General features: G+C 52.9%; 1 protein-coding gene across 6 annotated transcripts in view; it reads left to right on the top strand.

Moving 5' to 3' along the window:
* Positions 1-94: 94 nt before the first annotated feature.
* TSC2 (TSC complex subunit 2) overlaps positions 95-21,960 on the top strand; it is a 37,848-nt gene continuing 15,982 nt past the window's right edge. For 4 of the 6 annotated variants that reach the window (XM_084882252.1, XM_084882251.1, XM_084882250.1 and 1 more), the window contains exons 1-21: positions 117-296; positions 739-902; positions 3,575-3,661; positions 6,520-6,630; positions 7,516-7,660; positions 8,705-8,822; positions 9,469-9,517; positions 9,878-10,003; positions 10,350-10,423; positions 11,537-11,663; positions 12,408-12,551; positions 13,374-13,511; positions 14,067-14,170; positions 14,919-15,000; positions 16,050-16,205; positions 16,637-16,753; positions 17,955-18,077; positions 18,949-19,055; positions 19,255-19,405; positions 20,629-20,751; positions 21,206-21,340. In XM_084882252.1, the coding sequence (XP_084738378.1) occupies positions 765-902; positions 3,575-3,661; positions 6,520-6,630; positions 7,516-7,660; positions 8,705-8,822; positions 9,469-9,517; positions 9,878-10,003; positions 10,350-10,423; positions 11,537-11,663; positions 12,408-12,551; positions 13,374-13,511; positions 14,067-14,170; positions 14,919-15,000; positions 16,050-16,205; positions 16,637-16,753; positions 17,955-18,077; positions 18,949-19,055; positions 19,255-19,405; positions 20,629-20,751; positions 21,206-21,340 (2,355 nt within the window). In that variant the 5' untranslated portion in view covers positions 117-296; positions 739-764. Of the gene's footprint in view, positions 297-738; positions 903-3,574; positions 3,662-6,519; positions 6,631-7,515; positions 7,661-8,704; positions 8,823-9,468; positions 9,518-9,877; positions 10,004-10,349; positions 10,424-11,536; positions 11,664-12,407; positions 12,552-13,373; positions 13,512-14,066; positions 14,171-14,918; positions 15,001-16,049; positions 16,206-16,636; positions 16,754-17,954; positions 18,078-18,948; positions 19,056-19,254; positions 19,406-20,628; positions 20,752-21,205; positions 21,341-21,960 lie in introns of all 6 variants that reach the window. The other 2 variants (XM_084882253.1, XM_084882249.1) reach the window with 1 other exon arrangement.

The following is a 21,960-nucleotide window of genomic DNA, read 5'->3' as shown; positions in this document are numbered from 1 at the left end:
CGCGGCGCTGTCATGTGACTGGTGCCTCACCCATTCTTTTGGCCAAGGGAAGACTGGAACTACGACTCCCAGCAAGCCGTGCGGCGGCCTCTGACGCCGACCGCTGCGTCAGTGTGCGTTTCCGGCGGCAGGTCGGGGCAGGGGTGTGTGCTACCTTCTCCGCGCCGGGACCGCCCGGCCCCGCGCGCGCGGGCGCGGCTCGGAGTGAGTGCCTCGAGGTTCCCCGACCATTGATGCCCGCCCAGACCGCGGGGTGGCCCGGCCCCGAGGGGAGGCGGCCGCGCCGGGCCTACTCGGTGATGAGGCGGCGGGGGCGGTCCCCGCGGTGGCCAGGGCCCGAGTCCGGGTCTAGGCCGCGCCCCCCTTAGCCTGACCCTGGAGCTCCAAGCTCTCTATGGTTTTAAGTCATGGCCGGTGAAAGGGGGTTCCTGCTTCCCGCGTCCCTCCGAGAGTCCTTTACACGGAGGGGAGAGAGGGCTAATGTCAGGGCTTCCTAGGACCCGCGGTGCCCACCCTTCACTCCCAGTTCCCCTTCCTCAGCCCATGCACCAAGGGGCGGGCGGCCTGGCGTTTCCACGTTTATTTCTGGCCTGGGCACTGGCTGTGGTTGAGTTCTCCTCGGGGGCTGTGGGAGGGAAGGTGCCCACCAGAAAGCCAGGGCTCCGGGTGGCTGTAGGTCCTCAGGGGCAGGTGTGTGGAGTTGTTTGTGAGATCCCTGCCTGTTGCTCCCCCGCACAGAGTCCCATGTTGCTTTCCTACCCACCATGGCCAAACCAACCAGCAAAGATTCAGGCTTGAAGGAGAAGTTCAAGATTCTGTTGGGACTGGGGACTTCGAGACCAAATCCCAGGTCTGCAGAGGGCAAGCAAACGGAGTTTGTCATCACAGCGGAGATCCTGAGAGTGAGTGCGCTGCCTGTGTCTTCCCTGCTGGCCTGGGAGGTGCAAGGAAGGCCGGGTTTGGTCTGTCCGCAGGTTCTGAGGGAGATGAGTTGCTGGTGACAGGCAGTATGGGGCTGCTGTCCCCAGTACCAGGGAGGCTTCCATGGCTTTTTTTCCTGGAGATTTAGGAAGTCAGAATCTTGATGACTTGGTTCAGCACCTGAATTAGTATTCCAATGTCAATTCAAGAAAACCTGTTTTATGATATGGGATATGAGTGCCATGGTCTCTACAGGTGATTAGGGTTATGACCATGTGTCAACTAGTAATTTGTGAGTTCCTGTGAGAAGTCTTTATTTTTCGTCTTTATTTGAATCTCCCTATGTTCCTGACACCATACTTTGTCTATAGATAAATGTTGTCTTTGTACTTTTGTTATTATTTTTATTTTTGAAAAACATTTATTGATTTTAGAGTAAGAGGAAGTGTATATGTAGGGGGGAGAGAGAAACATCAATTTGTTGTTCCACTTATATATGCATTCATTGGTTGATTCTTTTTTTTTTTTTCCATTGGTTGCTTCTTATATGTGCCCTGACTGGGGATCAAACCCACAACCTTGGCATATCTGGATGATGCTCTAATCATCTGAGCTACCCAGCCAGCACTTAGCTTTTGCACTTTTATTTATTTAAAAATTTTTTTTATTGGTTTTAGAGAGAAGGGAGAGGGAGAGAGAGATAAAAACGTCAATGATGAGAGAGAATCATTGATCAGCTGCCTCCTGCACATCCCCACTGAGGGTCGAGCCAGCAACCTGGGCATGTGCCCTGACCAGGAATCGAACCATGTGACCTCCTAGTTCATAGGTTGATGCTCAATCACTGAGCCACACAGACAAGGCAGCTTTTGCACTTTTAAAGTATCCCATTCAGGAACTAGAACGCATATTCATACATGGGGAGTTACCCCTTGAATAACACAGATTTGAACTGCACATGTCTACTTAAATGCAAGTTTTGTGTGTGTGTGTTTTTTTTTAAATTGAATTTATTGGGGTGACATTGGTCAATAAAATTATATAGGTTTCAGGTGTACATTTCTATAATGCATCATCTGTATATTGCATGTTTACCACCACAAGTCAAGCCTCCTTAAACCCAGGTGTGTTTTTTAAAAAAATACATTTTTATTGATTTTGTACAGAAAGGAAGGGAGAGAGATAGAGAGTTAGAAACATCGATGAGAGAGAGTCATCAATCAGCCGCCTCTTGCACACCCCATACTGGGGATATGCCCGCAACCAAGGTACATGCCCTTGACCGGAATCGAACCCGGGACCTTTCAGTCCCCAAGCCGACGCTCAATCCATTGAGCCAAACCGTAAACCCAGGTTTTTAAAAATCCATGTGTAAGTGAACGCTCAAGTTCAAGCCCAGTATTGTTCAAGGGCCAACTGTATAAACAAAATGTGATTCAGGCATACAAAGGAGTATTGCATGACAAAAAAGGAACAAAGTGCTCATACATGTTAATTACAACATGGGTGAACCTTGAAAGCATGCTAAATGAAAGAAACCAATCACAAAGGTTCATATAATGTGTAATTCCATGTATATGAAATATCAAGAATAGGCAAGCCCATAGAGACAGAAAGTAGATTATTAGCCTTTGTCAGGGCCTGGGTGGGGAAAGGAATGGAGAGTGACTGCTAAGGGGTATGAGGTTTCTTTTTGAAGTAATGAAAATGTTCTATAATTAGTGGAGGTGGTTACAAGCATTGCCGATATGAATGCTAAAACATAAATTGTATGATTTAATTTTTTTATTAATAAAGGGTGGGGGAGAAACATTGATTTGTTGTTCCACTTATGCATTCATTGGTTAATTCTTTTTTTTTTTTTAAATATATTTTTTATTGATTTTTCACAGAGAGGAAGGGAGAGGGATAGAGAGCTAGAAACATCGATGAGAGAGATACATCGACCAGCTGCCTCCTGCACACCCCCCATCGGGGATGTGCCCGCAACCAATGTACATGCCCTTGACAGGAATCGAACCTGGGACCTTTCAGTCCGCAGACCAACGCTCTATCCACTGAGCCAAACCGGTTTCGGCATGGTTAATTCTTGTATGTTTCCTGACCAGGGATCAAACCTGCAACCTTGGCATATCGGCTGAAGCTCTAACCAACTGAGCTACCCCACCAGAGCCTTAATTTATTAAAAAATATATATATTTTATTGATTTTTCACAGAGAGGAAGAGAGAGAGGGATAGAGAGTTAGAAATATCGATGAGAGAGAATCATCGATCAGCTGCCTCCTGCACACCCTCCACTGGGGATGTGCCCGCAACCAAGGTACATGCCCTTGACCGGAATCAAACCCGGGACCTCTCAGTCTGCAGGCCAATGCTCTATCTACTGAGCCAAACCGGTTTCGGCCAGAGCCTTAATTTATGGTTTAAAGTGGTGAGTTTTATATGATGTGAATTTATCACAATAAAAAGATGCAGTGATGGAAAAAAAAAAGACTGTTTTCACTCCACTGAATGGAGTAATGCCTAATTTCAGAAGGTCTGCTGCAAGTCTCCAGAGTGGGAAACACGGGACAGTTCTTAGGGTGTCTGTGCTTGGCCGTGAGGAGAGCAGTTGCCTGACACGGCCCCTTTTCCGTCTTTTACTTTTTCCAGGAACTGAGTGTTGAATGTGGCCTCAACAATCGCATTCGGACGATAGGGCAGGTCTGTGAATTCGCAAGAACGAAAAAATTTGAAGAGGTAGGTCTGTCTCAGTTGGGTTACTTCATGTTAATGACTGGGAAGCTTCTGGAAATGCCCTGAGCACAACCCTGAGGGACCAATCCTCTGGAGATGGAGAGCAAAGGGCTTAAGTCTTTCTCAGCAGATATGAGAAAGGGGTTGTAGTAGTTGCTAGAAATGTTCTTGTCCTCTTTTTTTTTTTTTTAAATAGGCATCATTTAAAATATATATATTTTATTGACTGAAATCAAATCTGGGACCCTCTATCCTGAGTCCACAGGCTGAGCCTAACTGGTTAGGGCCTTACTTGTCCTCTTTTTTTTTTTTTTTTTTTTTTTTTTTTTAAATAATAAGTCTTTATTGTTCAGATTATTACAGGTGTTCCTCTTCCCCCCCTCCCCATAGCTCCCCTCCACCTGATTTCCTACCCCACCACATGCTCTTACCCCCTGCCACTGTCTTCATCCATAGGCGTAAGATTTTTGTCCAGTCTCTTCCTGCACCCCTCAGACTCCTTTCCCTCTGAGATTGTCAGTCCACTCCCTTTCTATGTCCCTGATTCTATTATATTCATCAGTCCATTCTGTTCTTCAGGTTTTTTATTCACTTGGTTTTTAGATTCACTTGTTGGTAGGGGTAGGTATGTATTTGATGTCTTTTTGTTCATATTTTTTACCTTTACCTTCTTCTTCTTCCTCTTCTTAAAGAGTACCCTTCAGCATTTCATGTAATCCTGGTTTGGTGGTGATGAACTCCTTTAGCTTTTTCTTGTCTGTGAAGCTCTTTATCTGACCTTCAATTCTGAATAATAGCTTTGCTGGGTAGAGTAATCTTGGTTGTAGGTTCTTGCTGTTCATCACTTTGAATTTTTTTTTTTTCTTTCAAGTTTTAACATGGTGCACATGACAATGTTAATTGTCCAGAGTATCCCAATTTCCGGACATCTCATTGGTCACGTAGGTCTCACAATCTATCAAGTTTATGGTCCTTTAGCCCTTCAAACCAAAAATTCTCAACCATCATCATACATTTTAAAAATATATATATTTTATTGATTTTTTACAGAGAGGAAGGGAGAGAGATAGAGAGCTAGAAATGTCGATGAGAGAGAAACATCAACCAGTTGCCTCTTGCACACCCCCTACTGGGGATGTGCCCTCAACCAAGGTACATGCCCTTGATCGGAATCGAACCTGGGACCTTTCAGTCCGCAGACCGACGCTCTACCACTGAGCCAAACCGGTTTCGGCCATACATTTTTTTTTGACAAGGGATATGAATGTTCTTTCTAAGGAAAATATCTCATAAGACACTATAAAACATTTGCTAAATAAATAAGGAAACAAATAAAGAGTAGATGATCAGTGTGTCAAATGTGGCAGGGGATTTGAAAAAGCTCAAGGCTAGAATAAAGTCACACAAGTGTAATAGCACATGCTAAGATTTTGTGTGATTGAGGAAGTGGAAATAGCAAATCTGTCTTCTGCAAAGGGTGATTTCTCTCCCAGCAAGACATCATTGTTGGTTTCCCGTCTCCCAAGTTCCCATCAAAAGGATCAAATAAATATATGAATGGGGAAAATCCAAGTTAGCCTTGTCTACATACCAGAAATATCAAGAAAATTCAGCAGAAGTCCTCCGGGAGAAAGGCAATGAGTTGGGTAGTGGGACCATCAGCAACATAGTATTTGGCCTCTCTCCTCTTTTTCGTGTCTTCTTTAAGTCTTCACCAATATTCAGGTTCCATCCAGAGACTACATTTTCAAGGTCCTCTGCATCTCATCCCTCATTGTCCTAGGAAGGTTTTAATTGCTGTTTCTTTGGCTGCTATCTCCAATGACCCTGAGAGTTATTGGGGGTGCAGGTGCAAGGTCGTAAAAATGTGTCTCATTTTTGTTTTCTTCTGACAATCATGATCATTGTTTCCATGCTGAGCTGGTCAGAATGTTAGACAAGATCTAAAAGTCATTTTAGTCCCTCTCCTAAAAGGAGTGAGCTCAGGAAAGGGTGAGGCGTCTGAAAACCCTGGTTGGAGAGAGTCTTGGATGGTTAATGTAGAGAAGGGAAGGTGATGAGAGCTACTAGGTAGCTGTAGGGAACAGGAGTCAGGTCTCCCATGGGCTAGGTGGATTTAGAGGCAAATTCCAGAAACTTGTGCAGAGTTTTGTTTTTTTAAACTTTTTTTATTTTATTGATTTCAGAGAGGAAGGGAAAAGGGAAGAGAGATTAGAAACATCATTGATTGAGAGAGAATCATTGATTGGCTACCTCCTGCACACCCCCTACTCGGGGTCGAGTCTGCAACCGGGGCATGTGGCCTGACTGGGAATCACACTGTGACCTCCTGGTTCATAGGTCAGTGCTCAACCACTGAGCCACACTGGCCAGGCTTGCACAGAGTTCTTGACAGGTCAAGCAAGGCAGCAGAGGTGGGGAAGGGAACTGGCACGGAGTGGCCCACAGCTGGGCTGGTGTGTTTACACAGAGGAAGCCAGGGGGTGGATTTCTATTTCAGGCTACAGGCCCAGGGAGCACTGTGGTGCTTCTTGTTCTAAGCCTCTTCTACTGGCTTTTCCCACCAGAGTCCGAGCGAGCTTTAAGGCGGACTCCCTGTGATCTCTGGAGGCAGCCGGGGCGGTTTCTCTGTCCTGCCTGCCCTTCTCTCCCTCCCCTAACCTGGGGACTGGTGAGGGTTTTGAAGTGGCTTGCAGCTTCCCCTTGTCAGGCTCATGGTCACTATGGCTGTGACAGGCATACAAGATGTGGGCTTGAATGATGCAAGATCTAAGTCAAAAGACCCTGGTGCTCTGCTCTGCTCTTTGCTCTCATTGAGGGGTCCAGCACACCCTAATCTCTCCCCTCTCTGCTGGTGGCAGCATGCAGTGGAAGCACTCTGGAAGGCGGTTGCAGACCTGCTGCAGCCGGAACGGCCCCCAGAGGCCCGCCACGCAGTGCTGGCTCTGCTGACAGCCATCGTGCAGGGACAGGTAAGGGTACTGGGTCTGTGCTCAGGTGGAGCTAGGATGGGTGCGGGGTGATAGTGGGCCACCCACTGACTGCTCCTGCTGGTCCCACTTGGATTCCTGTCTTTGACAAAGTCACCAGGCCCAGGGCCTGTAGTTCCCAAGGTCTCTGTAGCTAGACGGCCGTAGTGGCATCCTGGCCTTGCCTCTTGTATCAGTGAGGCCCTGGGCAAGTCTCTGGGGCTCCCTGAGCCTCCATGTCCTCACCTATGAAGAGGATGCTTGTGGCTCCTGCCTCCTCTGGAAGGTTAGGGATAAATGAGGCAGTTTATGCACAAAGGTGAGGACGGTGCCTGGCACGAGTGAGCCGCTTTACTGTTGCTCTTGCTGACCTCGTTCCCTCTCCCTGGGCCACCCAGACTCACTGTGCTTTGGCCTCACTGGTCTCTGCTGTTCCTGGACCACTCAGGCCGCCTTCTGCCATTGCTGCCTGAAGGCTCCTCCCCTCCTCTGTTTCCTCCTTCACATCCACCTGCCCCGGAGGCCCCTCACCGTCAGTGCAGTTAGATCGTTGTCATTGTGCTGTGAGCACAGATGTGTCCACCCTGGGCTGTGAGTGTGGTAGAGGTGGGGTATGGAACTGCACTGTTCCTACTGTGTGCCCACAGCTAAATACATAGTGGGTGCTTCACACATGCTGATCAGATGACCAGTACGTCTGGTTCCCTTCTCCGAGCCGCTCTGATGTTCCCGGTTTGTCCCTCATAGCCAGTTCCTGTGGGAAGGGAAAAGGGCCCAGAGTTGGGAGTGTTGGAGCCTACTGGACTTCCTGGACTTCTTCCAGCTGCCGAGAAGCCCAGGTGACCAGGGGATGCAAGCAGGACTGCTGACCTTGCGATTTTGTTTCAGGGGGATCGCTTGGGTGTTCTCAGGGCCCTCTTCTTCAAGATCATCAAGGATTATCCCTCCAATGAAGACCTCCAAGAAAGACTGGAAGTGTTCAAGGCCCTGACGGATGATGGGAGACACATTACCTACTTGGAAGAAGAACTGGGTGGGTGCCACGCTGGGTGTGAGGTTTCTCTGGCCTTGGTGATCAAATTTAATCTGGGATGTGGAAGCCGCCGGGGCCTTGAGGGAGCGCTGCAGTGTGCGGGGATGGCCTACAGTCAGCGCTGCGTCACACAGCTCTGCTTACTCACGTACAGCCTGGGTTAGCCACCGAATCTCCTGGGGGAGCTTGTTAAAAATGCAGAGTCCTGGGCTTCTCTCCAGACCCGCTGGCTCAGAGCTCCTGGGGAATGTGTCTTACTGTGCCTCTCAGGCAGGCAGGAGGTGGTCTGCACTCCGCTGTAGGAAGTGCAGGATGCTGAACTGGGCATTAGACTGTGTCATACCCAGAGTGCCCTGAGGTTTCTGAGGGGCCAGGGCCGCCTCACCGGGTCTGCCTCCTTGCCCTCTTCGTGCCCTGGGTCTGACCTCCAGCTCTCCCCTTTGCTGGCTTTTCTGCTTGTTGTTCTGATGGTGTGAGGTTTCTGTGAGTCTTGAGATTTCATGTTACCGGTCAGGGGAGGAGGGAAAGGAGGGGGAAGAAGTAAATCGGACTAAATTCCTTGCTGTTGTATTGGTCAGAAATGGGCCTCAGCTGTTAGTTTGCCCCCAGGACGGGTGCTGTCGGGGTCATGGTCAGGTTTGCTGTCTAAGTTTACTTGGCTAACACCAAGCATTGCTCGTGTCTCCTTTGAGAGATTCTTTCTGGGGCTGGGGGGCCAGGAATCTACTCCTAAACATGTGTCCTGCTGACGCCGGCACCCCTAGCATTGGGGCCAGGTCTCTGAGCCTCAGATGCACAAGCACTTCCAGACTGCTACCGATTCTCAGCCCAGATCTCCCTCAGTGCGTGCTGGGGTTGAATTCCAGAGTCTGTGACATGCTGACCTCTCAGGCTCCAGCTGCGCCTCCCTAGACTTGGTGCATGCGTGGCCTGCCTGTCATTGCATGGGGACTGATGATGGGGTTCCCAGCAGTGAGCGGGATGGGATGTTTTCCTGGGCAGGAGGTGGGGGGAAGTACATTGCTCTCTTCCTCTTCTCCGCAGCTGAGTTTGTCCTGCAGTGGATGGATATCGGCCTGTCCTCAGAATTCCTTCAGGTGCTTGTGAACTTGGTCAAATTCAACAGCTGTTACCTCGATGAATATATTGCATCAATGGTCCAGTAAGAAAAGAATTCTAATAACATTACTCTGATCCTAGTCTCACTGTCTTGGGTCTTTAGTTCAGCTCTGTAGGGTGAATAGAGCTGTTGAAACCACCAAATAAGTGAAGAAGTTAGAAGTGGCCGTAGCCACCTGCTACTTAAATTGATATTTTGAGGCTTGACCTAGTATTTTATTCTTAATGGATGTAATATATTCTGGTTTTATTTACTTGTTGTCATTTTTTCTAAACACTCTGTGAAACCCATGAGGGCGGGGGCAACACCTGCCTGTCTGTGGGTGAGTGGGGCCCTAGGGAGGAGGAACCCCCCATGTAACTGACTCTGTGGAGTATCAGAAAGTAAATTGGGCTGAAACCAGTTTGGCTCAATGGCTAGAGCGTCGGCTTGGGGACTGAAAGGTCCCGGGTTCGATTCCGGTCAAGGGCATGTACCTTAGTTGCAGGCATATCCCCAGTAGGGGGTGTGCAAGAGGCAGCTGATCAAGGACTCTTTCTCATCGATGTTTCTAACTCTCTATCTCTCTCCCTTCCTCTCTGTACAAAATCAATAAAATATATTAAAAAAAATAAAAAAAGAAAGTAAATTGGGGCCACGCAGCCTCTGGGAAATAGCCTTTCAGTTGACTTTGCGCTTCCTCCAACAGCATGATCTGCCTGCTGTGTGTGCAGACTGTGTCCTTCAACGACATAAAGGTCAGTAGCTGCCCTCTCAGACAGTTTGTTTCACCCTCCGGATAGTCTGGGTGGGCTCTGGGATTAAGTCCCCTCACTGACCATGTGGCTCCAGGCAAGCTGCTCGGCTTCTCTGAGCCTCACACTCTCCTGTAAGTAAAGGTGATTGGGTGACCGCCGTTGTGGGGTCATAGTTCAGTGTTTGAGATGTAGAAGTACCCCCCAGACACTCACTTGCTCTTGTGCTTTTGAGGAAGGCTGCTTTGGCAGTGGGAAGGGCAATAGTCACTGACCAAAGGAGGGTGGGAAGGAGGCTGGGATGTTACCTCCCTTTGTGCAGGAGTTGAGGCAGGGCTGTGTGACCCCTCTCCACCCCACCAGGTGTCTCTGCAGGTGCTGGACGCCGTGGTCTGCTACAACTGCCTGCCAGCCGAGAGCCTCCCCCTCTTCATCGTCACTCTCTGTCGCACCATCAATGTCAAGGAGCTCTGTGAGCCTTGCTGGAAGGTGGGGGTCTGAACTGTTGTCTAGAGTCCTTCCCTAGATGAAGTTATAAGCCAGGCAGATGGGCAGGACAAGGGCCACCTTGTCTTTAATGAATGGCCATCTGATTCTTGGAATGGCCACACAATGGCCTGTTAAGGGGAGTCCAGTGACATTTCCCCAAGGTGGCTGAGCTGAGTCAGGGTTTTGGTGGCATTTGGGGAACTCTGTGGCCTCTGTGTTTGGGAAGAGGTGGTTGAAAATGGCTGGACATGAAGGGTGTTGGAGCAGTGACTGTGCAGGGCTGGCTGGGGTTTGGGGTCCTGGGACTCGTGTCTGCCAATGGTGTCTGGTGTGTTTTGTTTCCCAGCTGATGCGTAACCTTCTGGGCACCCACCTGGGCCACAGTGCCATCTATAACATGTGCCGCATCATGGAGGACAGGTGAGTGTGGTGAGGGCCTGCAGAAGGTGAGGGTGAAGCGGCTGGATCGGCTGCTGCAGAGCCTTCGTGAGGAGGTTGTCTGTGTTGGCTCCTGCCCGGTGACATGCTGACCGGGCCTGTCACCGGGCAAGAGCGAACGGGAAGGTTTCCTGTTCCTTTGGGGTGACTGCTCCAGAAGCTTGCGCTAAAACCAGGGTGTACATCTTAAAGCTCCTGATCTGTTCTCCTCTTCAACTTCTGCTGGCAAAATCATAACATTCAAAACTGAACTCGAAATCTCCCTCCCATATTTGGCTGCCTCACCTTCGATCCTGTTTTGAGGCCCTCGCCCTCACCTCTCACAGCCAAACCATTATCAATCCTATTGCTTCTGTCCCTTAGAGGAGGCTTACATCTGTCCACCAAGGGCTCCGCCCTTCCCCCTCAGCTCTCATCTCCTCGATGGACTCCTCTGCCCACTGTTGGCCTTTTGAAGTCCATTCCTCCACACGGCAGCCACATGTTCTTTTTCCAGCACAGATCTCTGTCATCCTTTGCCTGAAGCTACGGTGGCGCTCAGGGCTCTCAGATCAAAACCAAAGTCCTCCCTGCAGCAAGGCCTGGGTGCTCAGGCCCTGCCCAGCCACAGCCTCTCATTCCCTCCATCTTGCCATGGCCTCTGCACTTGTCCTTGGCTCTTGTGGAATACCTTTCACCTTGGTTACGTGCTCCTTGACATCTTGGCGCCATTGTTGATTCCCGGAGCGCCCCAAGCAGGTTTTGTTTTCCTATCCCGTGGTTTTCCTTCTTAGCTGTGATTTGAGGTAGCAACTTGGCCTTTCCTTACGTGGCTCTTTGGTTCATGTCTGTGTCTCCTTTCACCTCCATGCCCTGGCATCTGGCCTGGCTCCGTGGTGAGCACTGTGTGCATGAATCGGATGGTTGCTGCTGACCCTGGCCTCTGTGTTCCCTGACCAGCACTTCTCACCAGCTTTGCTTCTGCCCCATAAGTGCAGGACCTCTGGGGAGGCCACAAGGAGCCTGGGCCACCCTGAGCCTACTCTTGGGCCCTGCAGCAGGCCGACACTGGCCCCAGGCTCTGCTCACATTGGTCTTTCTGGGGAACATTTTCAGAGCCTACATGGAAGATGCCCCGCTGCTGAGAGGAGCTGTATTCTTCGTTGGCATGGCTCTCTGGGGAGCCCACCGACTCCATTCTCTCAAGAACTCCCCGACATCTGTGTTGCCATCATTTTATGAGGTAACCCGTTTTTTGTGCTGCAGGAGCTGGTGAGAGCCAGAGAACTCACCTCATTCGGGTTTTCTGCCTGGCCAGAACAGACCATTGGCCGGGTTCTGTGGCAGGGACTGGGGGGATATTTCCAGTCACTTACTTGCTTTGCAACTAGAAATGAAGTTTAAGGGCTGTTTGAATGTCCCTTCCTCAAACAAAGCTTGTATCTTAAGATTTTGTATCTTGAAAATTATCATTAGGACTGCCCAAGGCTCTGCCAGGGATGGGACACTAACTGGTGAGGATTTTATTTGGTGATATCACTCGCCCTAGAGTGGAGGCCAGTGATGGGCTTGTTTCCATGGTGCCTGGCTGTAATTGGAGTGCTTCCTGTGTATGTTTCTCACGTAGCTATCACAGCACCCGGGGAGCAGGGCCATCGTACCAACTGTGTCTTCCCACAGGGAGAGCAGCTCCGACGAGCTGTGTGGTGTGCAGGTTCAACAAAGAATCTGCCCTGCCCATCCCTCATGGGGCAGTGGGTGTGGGGCTTTGGGCATAGCTTGCATCAGGGCAGCTTGTAGGCTCCTCTAGGCCAGTAAGTCAAGCCCTGAAATTTAGCCAGTCAGGCCTTTTGGAGCCAGTGTAGAAAACACTTCTGGATTCCTATGATACTTGGGTGGCCTGTGAGATAAGCGTGTGTTTCATGGATGGCATGATGGGGGCTTCCTGTGGCTAACCATTGCCTGCTCCCCGGGCCTTGTGTTCCAGGCCATGACCTGTCCGAACGAGGTGGTGTCCTATGAGATCGTCCTCTCCATAACGAGACTCATCAAGAAGTACAAGAGGGAGCTCCAGGCTGTGGCGTGGGACATTCTGCTGAACATTATCGAACGCCTGCTCCAGCAGCTGCAGGTCAGGCCAGCGAGAGACTGGGCACAGGGAGGACCAAGGCCATGGACCGGCAGGCCCAGGGGCCCTTCCCTGGGGACCAGGGCCTGGGCCGGTGGGGTGGCTGGTTCATCGCAGCTGAATGATAGCTCTCATAAGGCCTTCCCTCTGCGCCTGCCTGGTGCATTCCCTGCTGGTTTTTAGTGGTGTCAGCTCGCCATCCCTTAAAGACAGTTGGGTTTTCCAAGTGTGCCCTGTCATTGGGAGCAGGAATATGCAGCAGGTGTTCAAGGGGGCAGTGCTGGCATTGATCAAGATCAGATCACCTTTGTGGCCCGGAAGTGGACCCTGAAGACAGTTCTCTCCGCATCTGGAAAGCCAGCCATAACCTTGGTGTGACATTGGAGGACAGTGTGACCACAGCAGGAAGGGGGACATACTGGTGTGGGGGCTGCAGAGATCACAAAGTGTCTAGTAAGGGCTCAGAGCTGGGTTTTCTGGGGACCAGCGTGGACCAGTGTTTAGGTGGCCAGCCAAGGGGAGGAAGGACTGGACTCTCATTCCTCATCCCAGAGGGGCAGGCTGGAGACCATTCCCTGGGGTCTTCAGAAGGTGTTTGAGCCTGGGGCGGTGTGAAGTACTGGGAGCTGGTCCCTGTGTGGACACAGCCAGGACTTCCTGGGGTGGTGAATGAGCAGGAACAGCCCGGCTGCCTCCTGGGTCCCAGCACCGTGGGGGGCATTCCCCGTGTCCATGGAAGGGCATAGGGGATCTGGATGCAAGTGGTCTTGAGTCCTTGAGGGAAGCCAGACATCACTCCTGTGTAATTGCACATTTGTGTTGCAGAGCCTGGAGAGCCCAGAGCTCAGGGCCATTGTCCACGACCTGCTGACCACAGTGGAAGAGCTATGTGACCAGAACGAGTTCCATGGCTCCCAGGAGAGATACTTCGAGCTCATTGAGAGATGCGCAGACCAAAGACCTGTAAGACCACCTCTCGGAAACCTGGGGCCTTTGCTGCTCAGGCAGGAGGGCGGCTCCTCCAGGCTTGGCGGGTGGGCGGCTCCGCTCCGCTGTGGGAACCCTGGCCGCGTGGGTCTGAGACTGTGTTTGAAATAAAGGCTCCTGCTCCCGGAGGTTTGTACTCCAGCAGGGACGTCTGTGAAGGTGTCGGAAAACAATGTGAGGCTCAGAGCACAGTGCCAGCCTGACTGTCAGCTTCCTCCCACCTGTGCGGGGGAAGGTGCTGGCCAGCGCCGCGGGGACTTGTTGCTTAGCATGTCTGCTCTCCGGGCGGCAGCAGTCCTTGTGCCAGAAATGCTCAGCTTGATGCCAAGGCTTTACATGTGCTTTTAAATGAGTTTTCGCTGCTGCCAGTAAAGCTTTGTCTTGGTAGCCCCCACCCGGGCCTTGAAGTGGCTGGTCTCACTGCGCAAACTGTTCTGCGAGGCCATTAGCACAGGGTGTGCTCATTACAACGTCTCTGGAGGGAGAGGCAGCAAAGCGGCTCACTCACAACAGGTTCTTCTTCTTTTACAGGAGTCCTCCCTCTTAAACTTAATAACCTACAGGGCTCAGTCAATCTACCCGGCAAAGGTTGGCTGGATTCACAACCTGCAGTTACTGATGGAGAAATTCTTCAGGTAGGGAGACTCTGGACAGCTCTTGGGCCCTGGAACCTGCCCCTGTGTCTATGCCTTGGGCTGGGGTCTAGGCCATGAAGAGTGAAGGCTATCTTTTTTGAGAGCTTGTTTGGAGGTTCTAGCAGGGGAGCGCAGCTACTCGGATACCCTTGACCGAAGACCGGTCCTCTCCTCTTGGGGGAAAGTCGTCCTCTTCGACCGAGCGCGCAGCTTCGGGAGGGACGCACATGGATCGGTGAGGGAGGAGGGGGACACCCGCCTGGCCAGCCAGATCAGCCGAATCAACCCTGGCGATCAATGGGGTGACAGATGTCGCAGCCAGATCGCCCTCACATCCAAGGATATCTTTTTTGATTCTTGAAAGTAATCATTCTTTCAAGAATCAAAAAAGATGTTGTTTTCCTGTAGGGCATAATAGGCCTCTGCTGCTTGCTGCGGAGTGGTTGTATAGAAAGATGCCTCTGAGGGCTGAGCTCTGTGTCTCGTTCCCCCATTCTTTGGGTGTGGGCAAGCTGGGCCCCACACAGAGAGAAAGAGTCAGTGCCTTGCCACCCAGGCTGTGGCGGGGCGGGGGGGGGGGGGGGGCAGCAGGGGAGGCTTAGTTTCCTGCGGTGCCTGGGGTCTGGGCTCCCAGGGGAGCTCTCGGAGTTTGGGATGCAGGGTTAGCTGGGCATAGCTTGCCGGGTGCAGGGGTGAGGCTGGCAGTGGTGCTCCCACCAGGCCCCAGAAGGTGTGCCTCTGCCCCTAGGAATGAATCTCGCAGTGCCGTGCGTATCAAGGTGCTGGATGTCCTGTCCTTTGTGCTGCTCATCAACAGGCAGTTCTATGAGGTGTGTGTCCCATGGCTGGCGGGGGCACCCTGGGGCATCAGGGGTGAGGGTGAGTCTGACCCTAGAGGCCCTGTATGGCCCTCACGGGCACTGAGAGCCTGCGGGATCTGCCCGGGACTTGGGATCTGGCACACTCCTTTGTGGTAGGTTTTCTCATTAGGCTTTGTCTGTTTCTCCCTTGTTTGTTTATCCATCCATCCATCCATCCATCCATATATTCCATGGTATCCTCTGCCAGGCCTGAGCTGGGCTCAGAGGTGTGGCTGAGCAGGCAGGAGGGCACAGTTCCTGTCCTGTTAAGAGGTTTTTTTGCAGAGTCTTGCATGGGGATGTTTTCTTTTTTTTTGTCTTTGTAATCACACTCACCCTGTGGACCCCAGCCCGACCACTAGCTGCTGGGGTAGTGAGGCCCTGCCTATCTCTCTACTGCCAGTTTCTCCCTCCAGCCCATCTTTCCCTGGGTTTGTGTCCAGAGCTGCCCGCCATGCTCTCCTCCAGCAGATGCACCTCAGGCTCAGTGTGTTCCCCTTGCTTTTCAGCCACTGGGCGTTCCCGGTGCTCCTCCTGCCCTCTCAGCCTTCCCTCTCCCTGAGTCCCTTCATAGTCCAGCTCAGTGCGCTCTTCTAGGAAGCCACACTGGTTCTCGGGTCCCTCACATCAGGGCCAGTCTTGCCCTGCCTTCCCAAAAGCTCTCGTCATGCCGTCCTATTAAGGTCGATCTGTGATGTTAGGGACAAGCCTTCATACCCCTGACGCACACACAGAGGGCCTTCCATGTAAGATTATGTTCATTGTGATGGTCAGTGACAAAGAGCAAGTGCGGACATTCACTGTTGCATCATGTCTGAGCCTGAGGGCCTGTGCCTATGCTGGGCCATCCTGTAGCCATTGCCATTTTCCCGAACTGAGGGGCCAGGCAGAGCACCCTGGAAGGGACTCCCGCAGCGCTGACCCATCCCGGCCATGCATTTTCCCATTTGGAGTGGTGCCTTAGCTCTTCCCAGCCTCTGTCGCAGGCAGCGCCCCTCACTCCACTGTGCTTGCTGTAGGAGGAGCTCATCAACACGGTGGTCATCTCACAGCTCTCCCACATCCCCGAGGACAGAGACCATCAGGTCCGGAAGTTGGCCACCCAGTTGCTGGTGGACCTGGCCGAAGGCTGCCACACCCACCACTTCAACAGCCTGCTGGACATCATTGAGAAAGTGAGAGCTGCTGGGGCTCTGGTCCCTGGGCTGCCAGGGGGACCCCTCCTGTTTGGGGCAAGGCCCTGCGTGCTCTGGACTCTGTCCCCATCCTCTGCAGAAGGCCTGGCTGGGTCTCTCAGGGGCAGGGCTTCTCTCCCAGCAGGGATGGGCGCTGACTGCAGATCTGCTGTGCTCAGCAATGTCCTGCTGCCCGGGGCCTGGGGAGCGGCTTGGTGGTAGCCCAGGTCGGGCTGTCTGCCTACACAGCCTGCATCCTTTTCTTTTCATTGTGAAATGCACCACAGTGTCTAAATGATTCCTCAGGTGCATAGAGCGCGTCTCTCCTTTTGAGAAATAAGAGAAAGTACATGCTGGGGGAAAGTCCGGAATTTAATGGGTGCTTCTGGGAGCCTGGAACCGGGATTGAAATACAGATCTTCTCTCCAAAGGTGATTGCCCGCTCCCTCTCTCCGCCCCCAGAGCTGGAGGAAAGAGACATGGCGGCATACTCTGCCTCCTTGGAGGACGTGAAGACTGCTGTCCTGGGGCTCCTGGTCATCCTTCAGGTGGGCCTCCGCTCTTCGGGAGGGGGTGTGGTGACCAGCTGTGCCTGTTGGAGTGCTGATCTTTAGGGGACACATCTCCTGGGAGAACTGGGCTCCATGGCGTCAAAGAGGGCAGCCTGGGTGTGATTCTGACTTGTCACCGCATGGAGAGGGTGGGCTCAGCCTGGTCAGGGCCATACTATGCAGAGCCATCCTGAGTCATTGCCCAACAATGTCCTCAGCTCTCCCAGCAGTAGAGGAGGGAAAGGCTGCCACCCACTTGTCCCCAAGGTTTTTTATTTTATTAAAGCTTTATTGAGATATAATTTACATACCATACAATTAATCTGTTTAAAGTGTACAGTGGTTTTAAGTGTATTCACAGAGTTGTGTAGCCATCAATACAGACACTTTAGAACACCTTTATCACATCAAAAGACTCCTGTACCCGACTGATGTGGCTCAGTGATTGAATGTTGACCTATGAACCAAGAAATCACCAGTTCAATTCCTGGTCAGGGCACATACCTGGGTGGTGGGCTTGATTCCCCAGTAGGAGGTGTGCAGAAGGCAGCCAGCCGATCAGTGATTCTTATTGTTGATGTTTCTATCTATCCTTCGCTTCCTCTCTGGACTCAATTAAAAAAAAAAAAAGGTACCCTATACCAGTGGTCAGTAAACCATGGCTCCAGAGCCACATGCGGCTCTTTGGCCCCTTGAGTGCGGCTCTTCCACAAAGTACCACGTGCGGGCACGCACAGACAGTGCGATTGAAACTGTGGCCCATGCGCAGAAGTCGGTTTTCGGCTCTCAGAAGAAATTTCAGTCATTGTACTGTGGATATTTGGCTCTGTGGACTAATGAGTTTGCCCACCACTGCCCTATACCCCTCACAGAGCATCCTGTGTGCTTGTCCTGCCCTGGTTTATCCTACGCTGTGTGTGTCCGCAGGGTGTCCTCTCACACGGCCGTGTGGCGCTCTGCTGGTTTAGTAACTGATTCCCTGTGGATGACAGGGATGAGGCTGGCTCTGATTTTCTGCTATTACTGCATGCCTGCGTGTGGGGATGTCTGAGGGGCAAAGTCCTAGAGACTCTGAATTGTTCATCCATTTTAAATGGTAGATGCTACCCAGTTGCCTCTAAAGCTTGTTCTGGTTTCTCTCCTCCTGGCTGCATTGTGGCCTCCTGCCCTCCTGGTGACCAGCATTCTTTCTCTGCAGACCAAGCTGTACACCTTGCCTGCCAGCCACGCTATGCGTGTGTACGAGATGCTCGTCAGTCACATCCAGCTCCACTATAAGCACAGCTACACCCTGCCCATTGCCAGCAGCATCCGGCTGCAGGTATGATGGGCCTGCCGGGCTGGCCTGAGGTCGACTCCCCGGGGGGCCCAGCAGCTGCTTCAGTCGTGGTGGTATAGTGACCTCCAACAGGAGGCTTGGTGGCAAGTGTGTGTGTGTGTGGGGGGGGGGGGTTCTCCAGCAAACTGTTAGTACTAGCTGTGGCACCTGCTGCCCTTCTCTTTGCCTGCAGCCAGAGCGCTGTTGTGGCATGTCAGTCCAGTCACACAGCAGCCTGGGATGGGGACAGAGAAAGGGTATCACAGCAGTTTACAGGGTGGCATATGTTCCATTCCTGGTGCTTCAGAGTCTGTCAGCAACCTACAGCAAAGGGTGTGGCTGTGTGGGGTCAGGGGCTTGGCAGGACAAACTGCCTTGAGCTCCCACTGTGCATGCTGGCACCAGGCTGAGCCGAGGTCACAGACAGAAGCCCAGCCCTCCCCAGAGCATCTCCCTGAGGGGGCAGCCCTCTGTCATTCAGGGAGCCCAGTTAAGGGACCTTCCTCCACTGTCACTGGAGGAAGTGAGTGTCCTGAGCAGAAGTTTGCTCTCAGGCCTGAAGCAGTGTTACCCAGCCAGCATGAGAGGCATTCCTTTCCTTCGTCCTAGGGGTGGGACCTGTGGTGTGAGTCCCAGCACTGCCATCCGCTGTGGGATGTCACAGAGCCTTGGGCTCAGGGAGAGGGCTTTGAATGCTGCACCCACCACCGGCCACTGTGTGCGTGGAGAGGTTGGGGTGTGTTTGTTGTTAGTGGAAGCAGCCTTTCCTGAGAAACAAGTGGGTCTGGGGGATGGTCCATACGGTCCTGCTCTGTGGGTCTGGGGGATGGTCCATACGGTCCTGCTCTGTGGATGGCGCTTTCCGTTCCCTCAGGCCTTCGACTTCCTGCTGCTGCTGCGGGCCGACTCACTGCATCGCCTGGGCCTGCCCACCAAGGATGGCGTCGTGCGGTTCAGCCCCTACTGCCTCTGTGACTACATGTACGTGTGGGCTGACCCCCTCCCCTCTGCCACTCTCACACCTGCTTCCCCAGTTCCATGGCGTTAAGGTTGCGGGGCAGGTTGGTGGAGCTAGTGCTCTTCACCCCAAGGATTGTCGTGTGTCTGAAGGGCCCAGTGGGTCTTTTACCCCATGGATCGGGGGCTTCAGCCTCAGTGCTCTTCCCGTTTGCTTCCACAGGGAGACAGAGAGAGGCTCTGAGAAGAAGGCCAGTGGCCCCCTATCACCTCCCACCGGGCTGTCTGGCCCAGCATCTGCAGGGCCCGCCGTGCGGCTTGGCTCTCTGCCCTACTCCCTGGTCTTTCGTGTCCTCCTGCAGTGCTTGAAGCAGGTGCGTTGCCTGGTCCCTTGAGCTCCCTAATGGCAGACTGAGCAATGACCGGTGCTGCCAGAGTGCCGTACAGTTCCGTTCTCTGGACCAGTGACCTTGGAAAGTTGGTTGCTGGTTTTCAGGTTCTACCCTGAGGTTCCGCAGCAGTTCTGTAACTGGGTGTGAGCACCTGCTGTGTGCAGAGCGGGTGTGGAACGCTCCTGCCTCCAGGAGATGGCTTTGGTGCAAGACTAAGGTGTCTAGACAGACAGCTGGAATCACTGGGCAGGGCTGGCCTCAGGAGCGCAGATGGCCTGTGGGACCGCAAGGGACGCAGTCACATCCGGGTGGGCACCTGGAGGGGAGTAAGGTCCGTTCTGAAAGGCAGGGGCAGGAGTGAGCAAGCTCTGAAGTAGGGGCGGTGCAGGTTTGTTAGCAGAGATGCAGCTGGGTGGAGATGGGGAGGCAGGAGAGTTTAGGCCCGTTTCCTGATGGGCCAGTGAAAAAGAGTGGCCAGCAGTGTGCCAGGGCAGGTGGGGCAGGACAGCCTGTAATGGGCTGGGGGAGTTCCTGAGGGCTACAGCGGAGGGCAGGGCACGTTCCCTGGGTGCCTGAGGATGGCACTAAAGGGGACCGTCCGCAATTTCCCGTCACTGTCAAGGCCTCTGTGTCACAGATGGGGTCTGAGGAAGGCTTCAGGATTTGTGGCAGTTGGTGCCGCTCATGGGCAGTGGTCACCTCTATGGAGGTTGGGAGGGCCACCCAATGGGTCTGGTGGTGCCATGACTGTGTCCTCTCATTGTTCTGGCCCTGGGTTGACTTCAGCCCTGCAACAGTTCCCCGGGCTCGTGGATTGTAGAGGGATGCTTGCTGCTGCCCCCTTGGAGCTGGTGTAATAGCTTTTTCCTGCTGTGCCGTGTCTGTCATGCTGAGTGGGCATCCGAGAGGCCCCTTATGTTCTGGGCAGTAGGCAGGCAGTCCCGTGGTCTCTGTTGGATGGATGGGAAGGATGGAGCCAGGTGTGTGGAAGTTCCAGATCCAGCTAAAAAGAGAAAGGCAGTGCTGGCTCTGCACTGGGCTTTCACTCAGCCTGGCAAAGGGCAGCTGTTGCCCTGCCCAGAAGTGGAAGATCCACAAACCCCACCCCCACCAGCTATTCAGCTCCAACCAGCAATTCAAACTGGAAACTCCATCGCCCCTCTCCAGGGTGCAGACCTCCCCCTGACTGACCCCTCTTCCGGCAGGAGACTGACTGGAAGGTGCTGAAGCTTGTGCTCAGCAAGCTGCCGGAGTCGCTGCGGTACAAGGTCCTCATTTTCACCTCTCCGTGCAGCGTGGACCAGCTGTCTTCTGCTCTGTGCTCCATGGTAACATGCTGCTTCCTGTGTCACTCACTGACGGGTTCCTGTGCCGCTGGTGGTGGTGCTGCGGCATAGTTCCTCTCGCTCCAAAAGGCTTTAAGGCCCTGGGCGGCATGGTGAAACCAACATCATGATCAAAGCATTTCCTTCAGAGATGTGGTCTCTGTCTAGAGCGCAGACCATGTTCCCAGGACCCATCCTTCCCCAGCTTATGGGGCAGAAATGGGAGCTACAACTGGAGCTACTGCGTGTGACGGCTCTGCCTCCCTGGGGCTCCTGTGACAGGGACATCACATTTCCTGTCTCTCCCTGAGGAGGCAGGCCTTCGGCCAGAAACAGGAGAGGAAGGCCCCGGGGCTCTTGACCCTCCTCCCACGGGGCCTGTATTCCCAGGACTTCTGGCCCCCCGGCAGCTGACTTAGCCACCAGGCAGGGCTTCACATCCGGCCTTGTGTGTTAGCTTTCAGGTCCCAAGACCCTGGAACGACTTCGAGGCACCCCAGAAGGGTTCTCCAGAACCGACCTGCATCTGGCTGTGGTTCCTGTGCTGACGGCACTGATCTCTTACCACAGCTACCTGGACAAAGCCAGACAGGTACCGGATGGGAGGGTGACAGTCCAACTTTGTGCTGCCTGTCTGATCCTCAGGGTGTTTGCTTCAGGCAAAGGGGCTCCTAACTTCCTGTGGCTGCTAGGCCAGGACAAGGGGCCTGGCTTTGCTTCCCTGAGTGCCCACTGGGTCCCCTGCTGTGGCCCACCCTGGCACTGCGGGTAGCTGAATTCCCCGGCTTTCCTGAGCATTCCTCTGGGGAGTGTGGGCTTAATGCAGCACCTGATTGTCCCCCTGCCCCGCCCAACACACACCCAGAGCATCTTTTTATTTATTTATTTTTTTAGAATATGTTTTTATTGATTTCAGAGAGGAAGGGAGAGGTGGAGAGAGAGAGAAACTAATGATGAGAGAGAATCATTGATTGGCTGCCTCCTGCACACCCTGCAAACTGGGCATATGCCCTGACTGGGAATCGAACCGTGACCCTCTGATTCACAGGTCGACGCTCAACCACTGAGCTGTGCCGGCCAGGCGGAAGCGTCTTTTTGAGGAATATTGCCTGGCTTGTCCTTGCTACGGCTTTAGGACAGGTGGCCAAGCCTCTTGGCAGAGCTGGCCCTGTTTTGAGAGGAAGTGTGGCTGGGCTGAGGGCCCCCTGACTT

Source organism: Pipistrellus hanaki, assembly GCF_964339955.1.
Source record: "Pipistrellus hanaki genome assembly, chromosome: 4".
In the NCBI taxonomy this organism is placed as follows: Eukaryota; Metazoa; Chordata; class Mammalia; order Chiroptera; family Vespertilionidae; genus Pipistrellus; species Pipistrellus hanaki.
The sequence above is the reverse complement of the archived record's forward strand: the minus strand, read 5'-3'. Positions and strand labels throughout refer to the sequence as shown.